Genomic DNA, 15,856 nt, shown 5'->3' on the forward strand with positions numbered 1-15,856 from the left:
ATTGCCCAAACCCCATTGAATATGAATTTAGTAATTTTCAATCAAATAAAAATTATCAACTCAATATTCTGACCGCTTCAGATTGTTGTATTTAACGACACCGGACACCCCTCCCCCCTCTTTTTTTACTTCAAAAACACACATGCATAACATTGTATTTACCAAAAAATTCCTAATTCTGTTAAAAAATTCATTGTAAAAATGCTATCTAATAGTTCAAGTCTTGTCACTAGTCATCTTTCAGTGTTAATCTTGATCAAAGTGACTATAAAAGTGTTATAGTCTCTTTGATCTTAATCACATCAGCGTATATGGTGGGAGCTGACCTCGATGACCGTACGGTCGTATCGCTTCCTCCTGTCCATACCAAAACAATTTTATTTGCTGTTGCTATATTATTGATGACCGTATTTTTTGGTTGGCGAAATATTAAAATCTCTCTCTCCCTCTCTTGGAGGAGCGGTTTCTCGAAAACTTCTAATAAAGGCAGCATTGCGATACAATCAGAGAAAAAAAACTTCGTAGATTCGCTTAATGTGTTGCAGAACAGTAGCAGCAAGTTTTGACATGGTCATATATAATACTAAACATAGCGTATATTCTTCAGGTGTTAAACGATTTAGCTGTGAACGATTTAGTTATTTGCGCCGTAATAAGAAAACTCTTCGAAGCTAGCAGACGACACATTGCATATGATTTCCACGTGAGGGTTTTAAAAAATGTTTTTATTAAGTTTAAACTAATACTAATCTTCACAATTTCGTATTTTGCGGAATACCGATACCCGAAGAATGTCATTGTTTGGTTGGCCGTATTTAATCCCTATTTCAGAGTTTAATTTATTGTATTCTTCAAGTTAAAGCTTCTTTATGTCATTCCGCAGTACGATTATATTTAAGTTTACCTGTAACACTATGTTAATATTACGCGCGTGGAAACTATATATAATGTGTAAAATGATATACAGTCATGTGAAATTTCTGGTAGCTCCATAGCAGATTTTGTTTTGCAGATTTGCCCTGATTATTTATCTAATTCTTCAAAAATTTCGTTTTAAAAAAAAAGGGTAATGACTGAATGATGGATAAATTGATTATTTATATTATATATTATAACTGATGATAAGGGTCTAAAAATTGTTACGCTAAAATAAGTACCGGTACCGGTATAAGTTATTGAGGTAGGAAACTAGATCCATAGGTGCCATTACAGCATTACTAGTACCGGTAACCATGGCTATTATTAGGCAAGCTCTACTTCGTTATTGTGAAGTCGCATTGACGTAAGTTTTGGAAGACGAAGTCAGGTGAGAGTCAGGAATGATATATGCAAAAATTGTTACGCTAAGAAGCTAGAAGTTAGGTACTGCTGTACTGAGGTACCTGTATGAAACTACACCCATCTCGTTAAAGCAAATTAATATGTTTGTTTCTGCTTGTATGAAGCCTTGCATAGAGTGAAAACATTCCCTGTCCTATTAATAAAATGTGGCACAATACTGCAATACATGATCAATCATCGGATATTAAATAACAAGTCTTAATGTTTGCCGTACCCAACCTCAATCATTGCGTGAGTTAATATGTTCTTTCTGTTTGTCTATAGCCTTGCTTAGAGCGGTATGGTATAACACCCTATTAATAGATCGTAGCACAATACATGAGCTATTGCTGGACATAAAATAACAAGGGTTTATGTGTGTGGTACCCAACGTCAACCATCGCGTATATTAATATGTCCTTTCTTCTTGTCTAAAGCTTTGCTTCGAGTGGTGTCGTATATTGCCCTATCAGATTGTAACACGATACATGAGCTATTGCTGGACAAAAAATTGGTCAGAATGGGATATCGTGAACGTTCCATGGCGACAATTTAGTCGCTTGTGATCCTTGTTTATTTTGAGCTCTGCGCATCGATACCGATACGAGAGAGGTCGCTGACGTATTGAGTTTGTAAACATACTCGCAGGCGCCATTACGGGAGTTCGTCGCTATACTTTGGTAAGCTGTATTTCGTTATTGTGACGGCGCAGTGACGTAGTTTCCTTGATGATGTCATCAGCTGGGGGTCAGGAATCATATATCCAAAACTTGTTACGCCACGCCCACTAGAAGTTATTCAGGTAAGAAAGTACATGAAACCCAAATCTAGTCTGAATTATTTAATATTTGTCTTATCTTTTCATTGTATACTTATTCATTGTATCAAATCACCTAAATTACTTACAAAAATAAAATAAAATTTGGGCCTCATGCAATAATATTGAAATATATATTTGGATAAACCAAAACTATAATTTTTATAAATCCGATTTGGCAACGGATATGAATTTGGCAAAAAAAAAAGAAAAGAAGATGTGCCATATACATATACTGATTGATATAACTGTATGTTTTGTTCACGATTTAGATGTAAAATTTGGAGTCTAACTTAGGTGTAGGATCTAAATTTAATTTCGATGCTCTAAATATTATCCAATGGTTAATAAAAAAAGCGGTGTGTGTACAATTATTATAGCTGAAACAGACTATAGACAAATGTCACTGTTTTAAAAAAAGGTGATGTTTTTATCTATACAAAAGTGGCAGCTCTGCTTCACAGTGGTGTTCAGTCTCAGTGGTGGATAGGATTTACATATTTATTCCCGGCCTCTTGTCCGGTTTCGGTACCAGTCCATATTGGGTATGGGATTAGTTAGGCCTATTTGTTCTCGAATGCACTTGACTTGCACGAGACTTGGTGCAGTGGTGGTTACGGTAGTTCATGCTAGCAGTAAATGTACCCTCTTTCCATTGTTCTGCTGATAAAAGATTTAGACTGTCTTTATATGCTAGCTATATCCAACTAAGCAATATGCAAATTTAAATCAAATCTATATAATATTTTCATTCCTATGATTTTTTTGTAGAATATCATGATTTAGTTATTTTTTGAAGGCATGATGAAATAGGATATTGCAACATTTTAATTGTAGCAAATAGTACAACCTCATCAAAAAAAGAGTAATGGTTTAGATTAGCATAACTAACGATTACCTACAATTACCTCAACGAACTTTAAGACCCCCTAATTAACCAATGAATTGGATTAGAGTTTTTCAAACTTTTTTTGTTCTGGAACACCTACGATTTGTATCTCGCCTGTGGAATACCAAGAAATTAGAGGTAGTCCAAGCCAATCAGTCAATGGTAAATATAAAAAGTTAAGGATATTGAACCTTGAACAGTTGACGAAAAGGTCATGCCCATGCTTTCCAGAGTGGTACGAGACCTGTTCGCCTATTTTGATAGCAAGGCCAGTTTGGAGGTAAATTTATCCCAGCGCAGGCAACAAAGTATAAGTGAGATCACCATGACGAGCCATTTCGATCCCTGGCCCGCCGAACAGCATTTCTTCAACAGTGTTTCACGGAATAGTTTGATAAACGCTGAATTAGATTATTATAGTTAAAAGAAGGTTTTTTCATCATATTCTCTCTCATCTGTAGTCTCATCTCAAGTCCCCACTCGTGTTTTGCTTAAAAGTGTATGCTAATTTCTTCTAGTAAGAAGTATAAGAATGAACTTGAAAAATTTTATTGACAGGTCTTCTAGATACAATCAGGCGAAAATTGAAATAGAGTCATGATGCAGTTCAATATAGATTTTGTTATTTTTCTATCATTTCTTTCCTTGTTCATTGCTGCAAGTAATGCGAAACCAACACCGATACAAACTGGCACGCCTGATGATGAAATTTCTGCGGAGACAAGGCTATCAGATGAAAAGTTTGCTGAGAATGATACCGATAGTGCTACTAATGTCCCAATTGTCCCTGATGATCAAGCTTCTGCTAGTCAAGGAGTGACAGTCCAAAATTCTTCTAAAGAATCTGAAACATTGTCAGATACTCTGGCAGTTTCTACAGCAGCAGCAGAAGACAGCTCAAATCCAACTCTAAATACTGAACCAAACATAAATACTCAAGCGGGTGTAAACAACAATGAAATTTCAAATTCTATAACTGCAAGCACTTCGAAGGAGCCTCTTCCAAGCAATGATGATAGTGATGAAGACTTGGAACCATCTGAAAACTCAGAAAAGGGGGATGAGGAGCCTGATGATAATGACAAACAACCTGCTAAAGAAGCGTTCGATAAAACTGAAACCAGCTCCAGTGAATCCCCGTCAGATCAAATTAAAGCAGTTATTAGTGATAATGGGGCCAAGACATCTGTTGGCATAGATGACACTTCCAATACAAATTCTACCAAGGTTGAAACCATTTCTGAACTTGATGCAGAAACACCCAATGGAAGTGAAACAAGCTCCAGCGAAACTGATCAAAGTAAAGCAATTACGGGTGATGTGGGAGCTATGGCAACTACTGAAGCGGATGTATTTAGCAATACAAATTTGACTGCTAAAGAAACTGCTTCTGACCCTGATGCAGAAACATCCAATGAAAGTGAAACGAGCTCAAGCGAAACTGAGCTAGATCAAAGTAAAGCAGGTGAAGGGATTTCGACATCTACTGAAGGAGATGACATTAGCGATTCAGATTCGACCAAGGATAAAACTGATTCTGACCCGGATGTAGCAACATTCAATGAAAGTGAAACAAGCTCCAGCGAAACTGTGCTAGATGAAATTAAAGCGGGTGATGTTGACACCCCTATTGATGTAGATACTATTTCAGATCCAACTAACCAAAAAACTATTCCTGGGAATGACAAAGATACATCTGAAAAAAGTGAGGCAATTCCATCTGAAGAAAATGAACCAGTTTCTAATGATAGTACTTCACCTGATGACCAAACTGATTCGGACATTGAAGTTGGAGAAAATGAGGATATAGATTTAGATAGTGACACTGCCGCTAATAAAGCAGATGACGATTTCGATGAACCTGAACCTGGTTACGACGAAGATGAATATGATGTTGATTTGGATAAAGGGGATATCGAAATGGAAATAGATGATGAAGATGATCTTCAGGTATTTTCTTAAATATTATCTGTTTGATCTTTGTATACATTTTGGTATGTTAGTTGATACAGGAACAAGTGTTAATTAAAAAGTTGGATATTACTGAGGAAAAATTTAAGTGACCAGTGAAGGCTACATATTGAATGTTTTTTGGACATTTGTAAATATTACTGACAGAATTATTGTAAATACTGCTATAGGATTTACATCATGAAAAAGGCGTAAGTTCTTTGAAAATAACCTTGTGCATAGGGCTGGGCATTTTCGATTACCTGATGATTTCAGAATCGAATCGAATAATTTTTTCGATCTCGAATACTTGGAAGGTATGAAATTGTATGTAAATTTCTTAGTATTTTAGGTCCTCCAGACACATAAATTACTGAAAACATAGAATACATCACTGACAATAAAAAAAAACACGTTTTCATCAATACCTCAATACAGAAAAGAGTCATAAGTCAGAATTGTGTTGAAAAATATGGCTTCAATGAAAAAAAAATTGAGAAATTTACCTCGACCATTGGCGGAAAGAGTAAAACAAGATGGCGGCGATTCGAAAATTTGCTCTAAACCGATTCGAATAATTTACTATTCGATTCGAAATGCCCAGCCCTACTTGTGCATTCAAACAGATTGATTGTTTTTAATTTTAGTAATTGTGTATGAATCCATCAAAGAGTGATTCCAAAAAGGATATTGGATATAGTGGACAATACTTAATTTATGACCAACATAGGATATTACTTTAGTACTACTGTAAACCAGACTAAACCAAACGTTTTCTATTATAAAGAATGATTTGTTGTGGAATATTAGGCTGTTCGAATATTGTAGCCCATTAGTATATTTTGAATGTATTGCTGATGTATTTTTACTTTCAATATGTTTTATTTTCAGGAAGAAAACAGGGAAACATATGAAGAATCAAATAACCATGGTAATTTATCTGCTGTAGTTAAATTATTTCACTGTATTAGAAGTACTTTTTACATGTATTTATAAGTGTTAAAAGCTTATAAATTACAAAGGAAATTTATTGATATCATATAGTTTGTTGGTCCTCCTCAAGGTGTATTAAATGCTATTTTATCGTTGAATAAAATGAAAATTATCACCGATAATTTATGTTTACATTTGATTACGAGATTTGTAATCTTACATTAATTTTGTTCATAGTTTCGCATCCAAATTCTGTCTGTAATTTCCTTGAATGTCATCTATGGGATGATTTGGGTGAAGATAACTACCTAAAGATAACCATGAAATACCATCAGCTATAAACAAATACTAAAATATTTATTAACACTGTAGAAATCGGAATAGCAAATACACTTTCAGATGTTTTTTTATTACAAGAAAAAAATAGGAAGTACCTGGTATATTTGTATAAATATTTTATGACACTTGTTCACCCCTTTTGCTCCTAACAAGCATTCACAGATATCTACCAAACTATGAGAATCTACTGTTTTTGGAAGGAGCATAATCTTTTCGGTTCGGCATTGCCAACCCAATTTATTACACCATGGTACAAGTACCATAAATATATTCAATTATTTTGTTATGTAGTTTAATCAGCATGTTATAATCTAAGTATTAATAAGCTTTAGATTCAATTTGTTAAGTAATATCATTTGTAATGCTAATCGCAGTTCGACAACTGGTTGTTTTATATATTTTTTTTATTCCAGAAACTAATATTTATGAAGATGAAGGTAAGCCTATGAATTTTTTTCTTTAAACATTAGTATTCATGTATAATACAATGTTCGATTTTACAAGTCTTGTTTTTTGTATTTTTTTAGAAGAACAAAGTAATAAACTTCCTGATATCCCGGTGAGTCATGATTTTGTAGTTGTTTCCTGTATATGTTGTCCTGTTAAATCTTAACTATTATTACTGTAGTTGCACAATATTTAAATCTGCATTTACATTACCCTTCCTTAGAATATACATAGTAGGCCTACTAATGTACTATAGTAGCATGACTTTAGTTTTTTTTTGGTATTTGGTTTAACTTAAATCTTGAAACTTGAGTTCGCTATGAACATATCACATTAAGCCATATGATGTATGTAATTTTGTCTGTGAAGTAGCCGAAATGGAATATTTCGGTGGCAAATGAATTAATCATTTTTGTATAAATATTTGAATGACAACTAAAGTTTTTGTGTGAACCTTGATATCAATTTTTCTTCGAGTCTCCGTCTCTTGAAGCATGATTTCTGTGATTCATTTTTCTTTGTTTTCGTTGTTGTACAGGATATGGAAGAACAAGGAGAAAGTCATTTCTTTGCGTTTATGTTAACTGCAATGTTCTGCACAGCAGCATTATATTTATTATATCATAATAAAAGAAAGGTGAGTCATTTTGTTGTAAATTTTTCTTTGTTTGCATTTATATTTTGTCACCTACGAAACGATTCAACAATGATAAATTCAGTTTTTATCATTGATGCGTGTGATCTTCAGCAGCTTTTCTCGATATCATGTCCAAGCAGACTGTTGGAATTGAGATACCAGTTTAACTGGGATATAACTTTGCAAATAGTTTATTTGGATGCTTTTGTCTAGATTTTGAATGAATGTTTTCGTCTAAATAGGGTTTACTAAAATTCTATGATTTTGGAAATTGCAAACAAATTCATTTTCAGTAAATTTGTTATGTATGCTAAATTTATCTTCATAAGATTTGGTTTAAATCATGATTTTACGGCCCAAAATAGATTTTTCAGAAAAATTCGACAGTTTCAAAAATCTGCATTCTTAAAATGGATCGTTATGTAGATATATAATAAATTTGCTTCAGAGTTTATCAACTATTTGAGATACATATAATAAAGTACCATTGTTACTTTCAGGTCATTGCGTTGGTATTGCCTGGCAGTCAACGGAGGACTGGAATGCGTCACCGTGGTGGTTATAAGTCAAACTATGAACGACTTGAAAACAAACCTGATGGGAAAACGTACGTTTTTTGATTGAAGCGCCTACATTTACACATCTTAGACATATAATTTCTCAATTGCTCTCCTGGCAAAAGTGTGTGGCTCAATGAACCTCAATGCAGTTCCAGATACGCTTCTTTGTTTGTTGCCTTACTATTTATTATATACTACGGGCGTCAATAAATTTTATTCATTGTCAAATACTATACTTTGAAGCCAGTATGGTCTTTGATGCTTTATTCATTTATCCTTATGATTATCTGTGCATTTTATAGTGTTAACACTACTATGGAAAAATATGAGATGGTACAGATATTAGAATTAGATTGTCTAAAAGTTGTTTGACTTCTTGATTGGCAAGTCTATAGTTCTCTAGTAACTTTGTATAACTTTTAGATAGGCCAATAACATGTTAATTTGTTTATTAATATGTGCCATTTCATGTATTTCTTTGAAATCCTAAATCAACTTTTATTTCTAAGCTCAGCTTCTCAATTGTGAATGTCATGCCGGTACAAAGGCTTATTTTTTGCCCAGTGGTTTGGGTATAGGCAGTATGGCTATACCTTGTTATTTATTGTCTTTATTTACAGTTATTTTACCATATTTCTTCATGTCATGTACCGCACTGTACTTGTTATTTTTGCCTTGTTTTTGGCCGTGTTGTATCACAAGAATAGGGCATTTAAAATATTACTTTCAGAAACAAAACTAATTTAACATGTAATTCAGTGGTTATCAAACTTCCATTATCTGTGGCTCCTTACAAAGACTCAAACATTTGTGTTATCCTGCTCCTAGATACCTAGATTCATTTTCAATGCATTTCCATTAGTTATTACATGCTTAATAATAAAAAAGCCAACACATGAAAGGGAAAGAGTAAATGCATTACAGTCAATTTAAATTTATAAAGCCATAATGATTTATACTTGGCGAAGGTCTTTGTTTCTCCAAAAAGTTTTTATTCCAATGCTTTGCCTCTCCTCTAATCATCTATGGAAACGTGCTGTTTATTATATATCTGTATAATGTTACTCTCATTTTTAAACACTAGACCAGGGTGGTCCAAACCCAGGGCTGCGGGCCACATGTGGCCCACGTAACATTCGGGGAGAAATTAAAAAATCGCATTTCGTGTTTCGTCATAAAATTAACCAAAAAATCTGACATATTGTTGCATCCCTAATTTCACTGAATTGACTAGTGTTATGGCTTGCTGAGGCAACTAGCGAAGTTAAACGAGCGAAGTTCTTGACACTATTGTGGCCCGCAAACAATGCAAAAGTTATTTTGTGGCCCGCGTAGCTGCCAATCTTGGACCACCCTGCATTAGACTATGCTATATAAAATTCTTTTGTGAATAGAAGCCAATGTGTTTCTACATAATGTAGTAATCTGTTTACTGTATTTGATAGCTTGCAGGGACTTATATTGGTTTTATTATCGAATTTATCACGACCGATGGCCAAAACTATTCAAATTTAATAAATTTAGGAATAATTTAGAATATCTTTGCGCAAAATTGGGATTTTAATTTACAATTCCATATGTAGTAGGGTATTTATTCATCCATATGGCTAGTATTATATTTGAAATATTGTAGGTATATCATTCCTGGTATATGGAAATCATATACCTGCTGGTTTTTTGTACCAATCAACCATGCAACCATAATAATAACCTTATAGTGCAAGTTTCTTTAACCATAAATAAATTTATGTGCCATTATATATTAAGAGTATCCATAAATAAACTTCAGGTCCTATCAGGTGCTAATGTGTTTAATTCAAGTTAACAAATTTTTGATTTATGTGTGTTGCTGCATAAATTATGGTATGCAAATTCATCTCACAATGCAGTAGTTTCTCATTTTATGGTATTGTCTCATATACTGTGATATATGTATTCATTTGCAGCTGTATACATGTGTGTTGATATTGAGGTTGTCCAAGCAAACCAAATATTCGAAATTGAATCACAAATTATTCAGCAGTATTTTGTATGTTGGCCCATAATATGTTATCACAATATTGAAGGGGGCTGTTTTTATTTTACAATTGAGACAGGTTTAGGATTGCAAAATAATATGCGATTATTTGGTTTGACTCAAATCAAAAATATATTCGATTTTGGACAGCCCTAACTATAATTATAAAATGAATTTCGCTAATTGACGAAAAAATCATTCATTATGGTTTCATATTCTGGTATGTTCACAGTACTTAGTTTGAGTTCATTTTCCTGCTTTATATATATTTTTAACTGTTGGCTTTTTTGTAGCTCTTATATACTATTATGAATAGACTGTAGTAAAATAAAATACATATGTATTACATGAATTGAGTGGCCATTTTGACAGACAGATTTACAGACTCTTGGTCTATAATAAGGGAGGGTATACCATTACTGTATATTTTTCGGTACTCCTGTAGTATGGTTACCAGGTAAGGGTTAGGGCATAATGATATTCCTATTTTCCTTATTTTAGTTCACTTACGAGTTTGGGGTCTGTGTTAGTCAAGCGAATATACCCCCTGCCCATAGGTTTCAGACCCTTTACCCATCTTTATGTAAAATAGACGAACAAAATTAGTTACCTCCATATTGGTGGTACACATATTTCCGGAGCGCCTATTTTTCTGCTACTAAATCAAGAGGACTCACAAATTTCTCAAGAATGGTTTTTTTTATTAATAAGCATGTGAATGTTTAACAAGTGTGTAAGGAATTTTTCTATGCTACAATACAGGCAGTCGATATGCAAGTGCAAAAATTACTGTCAAAACATATTGACAGGCAGTGGAATTGAATCCAACATAGAAATAAAAGAATATGCTCAGTTGTTAAATGAAATCAACGCAAGACAAATTGCACTACAAATTCAAATAAAAATCATTCAAAATTTGGTTGTCAACTAGAAAGCTTAATACTGCAGTAGGTGAAGAAATTGTTTCGTGAGGCTTATGCAAGTTGTTAAAATGTTTTCACAAAACAAAATCTATTGTAATAAGGATTCAATGTGAATATTTGCCTAAACTGGAGTGTGAGCTACTTTCATATGATTGTTCTGGAGCATCCTTGTATGGTGGTCGATGTGGTTCCATTGTGGAATAAGGCCTCGCGTTGTAAGGAGAATTATCCGCGTAATTTCCACGATACCTAGTGAAAATGAGAACGAAAAATCATCACACTACATTCTCTTATAACATAATATGTGACCAGGCATGAAAACATGATATCGAATAAAATCTTCCAATTTCCTTGAGGTACACCCATTATGTAAATAGACATTAGGGGCGTCTTTAGTACTAGTCTGTACAACTCAGATTGATTTAAGACTTAGATCAGCTCAGCCCAATCTTTCAACCAATGGATATATGAAACAGATGACAAGAATTATAAATTAGCAGTCTTCCATTTTTATACACTTCAACAAAAAATTACCGGTAGTTAGGATTTATATCCTAACAGTACAAGTAGTAAGCCTAGTTTCTGGCTATTAATATAACTTAGAGTCTTAGACAACTAGTATTTGTTGCACAATTTTCTCTAAGTCACCTCTGCTTAGGAGAAACCCTCCCTCAAAAGCAAGAGAGAAAATGCTTCTGAGATTTGATGTGTATAAAAATGGAAGACTGCTAATTTATAATTCTTGTCACATGTTCCATATATCCATTGGTTGAAAGATTGGGATGAGCTGATCTAAAGGTATGACACTGTAGAATTATTATACATACAATTTTAACATATAGTAACAACATATATGAATGCTTATTGACTAGATCACATTTCTGGGTGATAACAGTTATTACCTTGTGACAAACTGTTCAGAGAAATGGTGTTTCATCTTTTTAAATTATTGCCACATTGGGTAGACTAACAATTGTGAGTTAAATCAATTTTGATATTATTGAACAATACCTTTGCCCCATTTTAAAGGGAATGGAAGCGTCAGAATTTTTCAGGCTTGCAATTTTCAAAATATTAAACAAAAATTAGGTGGTGATAGTGATCAAGGTTATAGTAGTCAACCATAAAAGGCATCTATAAATGACTTGGATGTTTAATAAAAAGATAAACAGTTTGAGAGAACAATGCAAACATACCTTGTTGGTGCTGTACCTGGACGATCTCTCATTAGATCAGGATGCGGAGTCCAAGGATTTTGATAAAGATGAGTGTGCCGATCTTCAGCACTTTGTCTGAATTCACCTCTCTATGATAGAATAAGAAAATTAGGACTAAGCCAAATCTGCCTGAAAAGGGATATGCAAAAAATTACCACATTTTCACAAACTACTCAATAAATATAAATGACCATGGACTACCAAATGCAAATAATTACCTTGTTGAGTTTTGAATAACTTATTTAATAAATCAAAAGTAAAATTAATAATACCTTCAACTGCTGACCAGTATGAAGTACCGATCTATCAGCATATCCTGGAATTCCCCAACCAATCTCCCCCACTCTTCTATGCTTAGGTCTTAATGCTGGAGAATCTCTAGGTGATGGTCTGCAATATTTTTGATGATAATGAAAATTGCTTCGATGGTTGTGTGACATTTTATATGGAAAAATGAGATACAAAAACTAAAACAGTTTATCGAACCTCTAATAAATCTGTTGAGAAAGACATTCGAAAATGGTTTAAACGTTTGCACATCATTTTCCATATTATTTCCAAGTTATCCAAATAATTTATCACATAGAATAAAGTTAAATATAATGTTGGAGTGATATTTTCAATAAATTTATTTCACTGATTTATTGAAAGCAATATTCCTATTTGCCAGGCAGAAATTAATGTGAACAGAATACTCGCATTCAATACCTGTACAAATAGTCAAGGTCACTAGTGCCTTCTGGTGACATTGTCCCGATTCCAACATATCGATTATGGTCAGCAGCTACAGACACCCACTGATTTCTTATCCCATCTGGACCTGCAATGAGAGTAAGTAAGTCATTCTATTTAAAAAGAATAGAGAGCGATTAAACAAAATTGATAAACAACAACAAGATGAATAAATACACCATGTATGTGCATGTTGGGGTGACACATCCAAGGCTTCTAATCATGCTCTATAGTCTATAGCAGGGGTAGGCAAGGTTTTTGAATCAGGGGCTAAAAGTTTTGCCCACCTGGACTGGCGGGCCATGTAAGAGTGACATAAAAAGTTACATTTTATAAACAATATTTACAGTGTTACAAAGCAAAGGTGGAAAACAATATGCCTTGTGCCAAAACTGAATTTAACCGAAATCTCAACAAATCCTTGACTTATTTTCAGATAAAACATTAAAATTTGATTTCAGTTTGGTTGTGGCAGCGCCCAGATTGAATTAGCCAACAGGTCAGATTTGGCCTGCGGACCGTACTTTGCCCATGTCTGGTCTATAGTGATATGAATATATGGCAGAAATCATAAGACATGTTGAGGGTGCTAAAGTTAACAACTCAATTAGTAGAATTTGCGATGGATGTAATGTAACAAAATTTGAGAATGTTGCAATGTAAAAATTTTGACATTGTTATACCTCCTGGTTACCCATACCCATCCTATCTCGTGTCTCTAGGAACTAAGGAAGAAGGACTGGTAGGTCATTTCGCATTGGTGTTGCACCTTGTAGTCACCACAGCGCAAGTCCAGCCATGACCGCTTTGCCATGATCAGTTTTATACTAAAACCCATTGCAGTGAGTTTCTGTTGCAAAAGTTAGACATCCGATAGATGGATAACCTGGTGTTTTTTTATTAGTTTTTTTTTTTATATAGCCTATATGTTTGTGTGTGTAATATGGATAAATTGACACATGTATTTCTATGTGCTTTGAACGTTATTAGAGGTTTTGCCAGTTTTCCCAATCTTCTGTATGCAGATTGTTATGTTTTTTGAGGAAATAAACTTATACCTATATAAAGTGAATTCATATCATGTGTCAGAGAGGAAGGAAAAAGTTATGAGGCTTTGACTCTGACGATAAACTTAGAACATCTGTCTTGTGTTAAACCAAAGTTATTTAAAAAATTGAACTAAATGAAAACTTGATTATACACACAAATTAATAATGCAGAATTTTTTCCAAAAAAACACAAATCTTGTTAAACGAGGCTTGGGCCAGAAAACACAAAAAACATGCGATGTATTGTATTCCACTTTCGGGCTGTTGTACATTTAAAATACTCAAGCTAATAAAGACCAATTTAATCTCATACAAAGATAATATGTGGAATGCAATATGATAAAGTGACGAGGATAGTCAAAAGCTATGAAAAACTACTGATTGGGCATTGGTAAAAAGGTGGTTCAAGATACATACATACTTAATTCGAAACGATGCTGGTAATTTCTGTGCAAACACACACATAAAACAATTATCAGCAATAACACTAATCACAAGTAAACAGGTCTGAAAATGATGAGGCCAATATTCTTAAAACGGTATGCACACAGCACAAAACAAAAATAATAATACACCATTAAATGAATATTAAAAAACATTATGAATTCGCATGATTTTAATCATTTATTAACATCATTTATCTCGGAATCAACATAGCCTATATCAAACTATTGCAGCAACAATTTTTTTGATTTTGCAATACAACATTAATGAACATGGTAATGTTAAATCGTATTTCACCAGAATTTTTTTGCTAACTTATGTCAAAGACTTCAATCAAGTTTTTCTAGTGGTTAGTTTAGTCCCAATCAAACTGATCAAGATGACTGAGTGATTTACCTGTAAAAAGCATTCGCCTCCCTGTTGAATTTACTCCAAGTGGCAGTATGTATCTTTTAGTAACAGGATCAAATGAACCACTGTCTGTTCTGTACAATCCATGGCTTGGATATGGGAGATCCATTGTTCTGCAGTTCTGTTATTTAATTGTTGTGCCGTCTACTTAATTACCTACCGATTTCATACCAACCTACCATTTACGTTAAATGATCTGTAACTCAACCCTGTGAATGAGGTGCAATATTACATTGGCGTTTGAAAACTAGTCTACGTTATCAGTATTTTCGTTGAAACTCGCTGTTGTAGATTAAAAATGAAGTAGGCCTAATAATCAGCTGTGAAGAGCGTCCATCGTTGCTAGGCGATGTTGTTATGCCTCAATGATTTATCGCTACAGCGATCAGAATAGAAAAAATGTCTGGAAGTGTTTTGGCTGGGGTTCGTATTGTATCAGTTGCCTTACCGACCGGTTGGTGGAGGGTATGGTTGCTTGGATATACCGTTCGATTTGCTGGAGCAACGTAAATAAACCAATTTGTGAATTTGCTAGTTTCAGTCGATGTATATGTGTTAATCTTTCACTAGTTGTTAAGTTGCCTGGTAATATATTTCATTAATGAGTTAAAGTAGTTCTTCAGCTAACGTTGAATAAAATATGTGTCTATGCAAATTCAGAAATTTGAAACCTAACACTGTCAGTCAGACAGTTGGCTGATACTGTGATGAGAGATTTGCTTTCCGATATGCAGATAGGCCTACTTGTATTTTTTGATGATAAGTTACAGGTGAACATGCACTGATAGTCTATAAATTATAGCATACTGTCTGACTGTAGAAAAACAGAAATGGTACTCAACTGGGTCTTCTTTGAAATAAGTAGGCAATGACCATTCCTGCATTCAGTTCTTAGAATGGTACCGTGCCGGTCTGCCGGTAGCTGTTTTAAAGTTAGGTTCAATAGGCGTACCGCGATATCTGATTATTGACAAATTAGAGTGAGTTTATACTACTATAAGATTACATTGATAGTGTAAATTCTGACAGTAGACTAGTGATAAAACACTGATCTGTGAATGTTGGTATTTGGTAACTCTAACAGTTAGCCTACATTTTATTATGCACTTATTTCACTACTGATACCGATATACTGGTATGTTATTGCAATATTCTGGTAGGGTTTTGATCT

General features: G+C 33.9%; 2 protein-coding genes across 2 annotated transcripts; one reads left to right on the forward strand and one right to left on the reverse strand.

Annotated features, from left to right (window-relative positions):
- The first annotated feature begins 3,584 nt into the window (after positions 1-3,584).
- On the forward strand, positions 3,585-10,261 carry LOC120334926 (uncharacterized). Its single transcript, XM_039402439.2, has 6 exons — positions 3,585-4,976; positions 5,868-5,907; positions 6,662-6,685; positions 6,776-6,807; positions 7,234-7,332; positions 7,833-10,261. Exons 1-6 carry the CDS (start codon positions 3,624-3,626, stop codon positions 7,950-7,952), a joined length of 1,668 nt encoding a protein of 555 aa, XP_039258373.2. The 5' UTR covers positions 3,585-3,623; the 3' UTR covers positions 7,953-10,261.
- A 517-nt stretch (positions 10,262-10,778) lies between these two features.
- LOC120334907 (protein SPMIP2-like) lies at positions 10,779-14,953 on the reverse strand. The gene is made up of 5 exons (XM_039402426.2): positions 14,671-14,953; positions 12,758-12,869; positions 12,322-12,439; positions 12,029-12,138; positions 10,779-11,081 (listed from the first exon to the last, which is right to left on the reverse strand). Exons 1-5 carry the CDS (start codon positions 14,792-14,794, stop codon positions 10,937-10,939), a joined length of 609 nt encoding a protein of 202 aa, XP_039258360.1. The 5' UTR covers positions 14,795-14,953; the 3' UTR covers positions 10,779-10,936.
- Between the last annotated feature and the right edge of the window lie 903 nt (positions 14,954-15,856).

The sequence above is a fragment of the Styela clava genome, chromosome 11 (assembly GCF_964204865.1).
Source record: "Styela clava chromosome 11, kaStyClav1.hap1.2, whole genome shotgun sequence".
Taxonomy (NCBI): Eukaryota; Metazoa; Chordata; class Ascidiacea; order Stolidobranchia; family Styelidae; genus Styela; species Styela clava.

Excerpts from the sequence above, each read along its gene's own strand:
- LOC120334926 (XM_039402439.2), top strand. The coding sequence starts at position 3,624 with ATGATGCAGTTCAATATAGATTTTGTTATTTTTCTATCATTTCTTTCC. Across the intron at positions 5,908-6,661 it reads TGAAGAATCAAATAACCATG|AAACTAATATTTATGAAGAT; the intron begins GTAATTTATCTG and ends TTTTTATTCCAG. Across the intron at positions 6,808-7,233 it reads ATAAACTTCCTGATATCCCG|GATATGGAAGAACAAGGAGA; the intron begins GTGAGTCATGAT and ends GTTGTTGTACAG.
- LOC120334907 (XM_039402426.2), bottom strand. The coding sequence starts at position 14,794 with ATGGATCTCCCATATCCAAGCCATGGATTGTACAGAACAGACAGTGGT. Across the intron at positions 12,440-12,757 it reads GACCTTGACTATTTGTACAG|ACCATCACCTAGAGATTCTC; the intron begins GTATTGAATGCG and ends AAAATATTGCAG. Across the intron at positions 11,082-12,028 it reads CCAGGTACAGCACCAACAAG|GTATCGTGGAAATTACGCGG; the intron begins GTATGTTTGCAT and ends CATTTTCACTAG.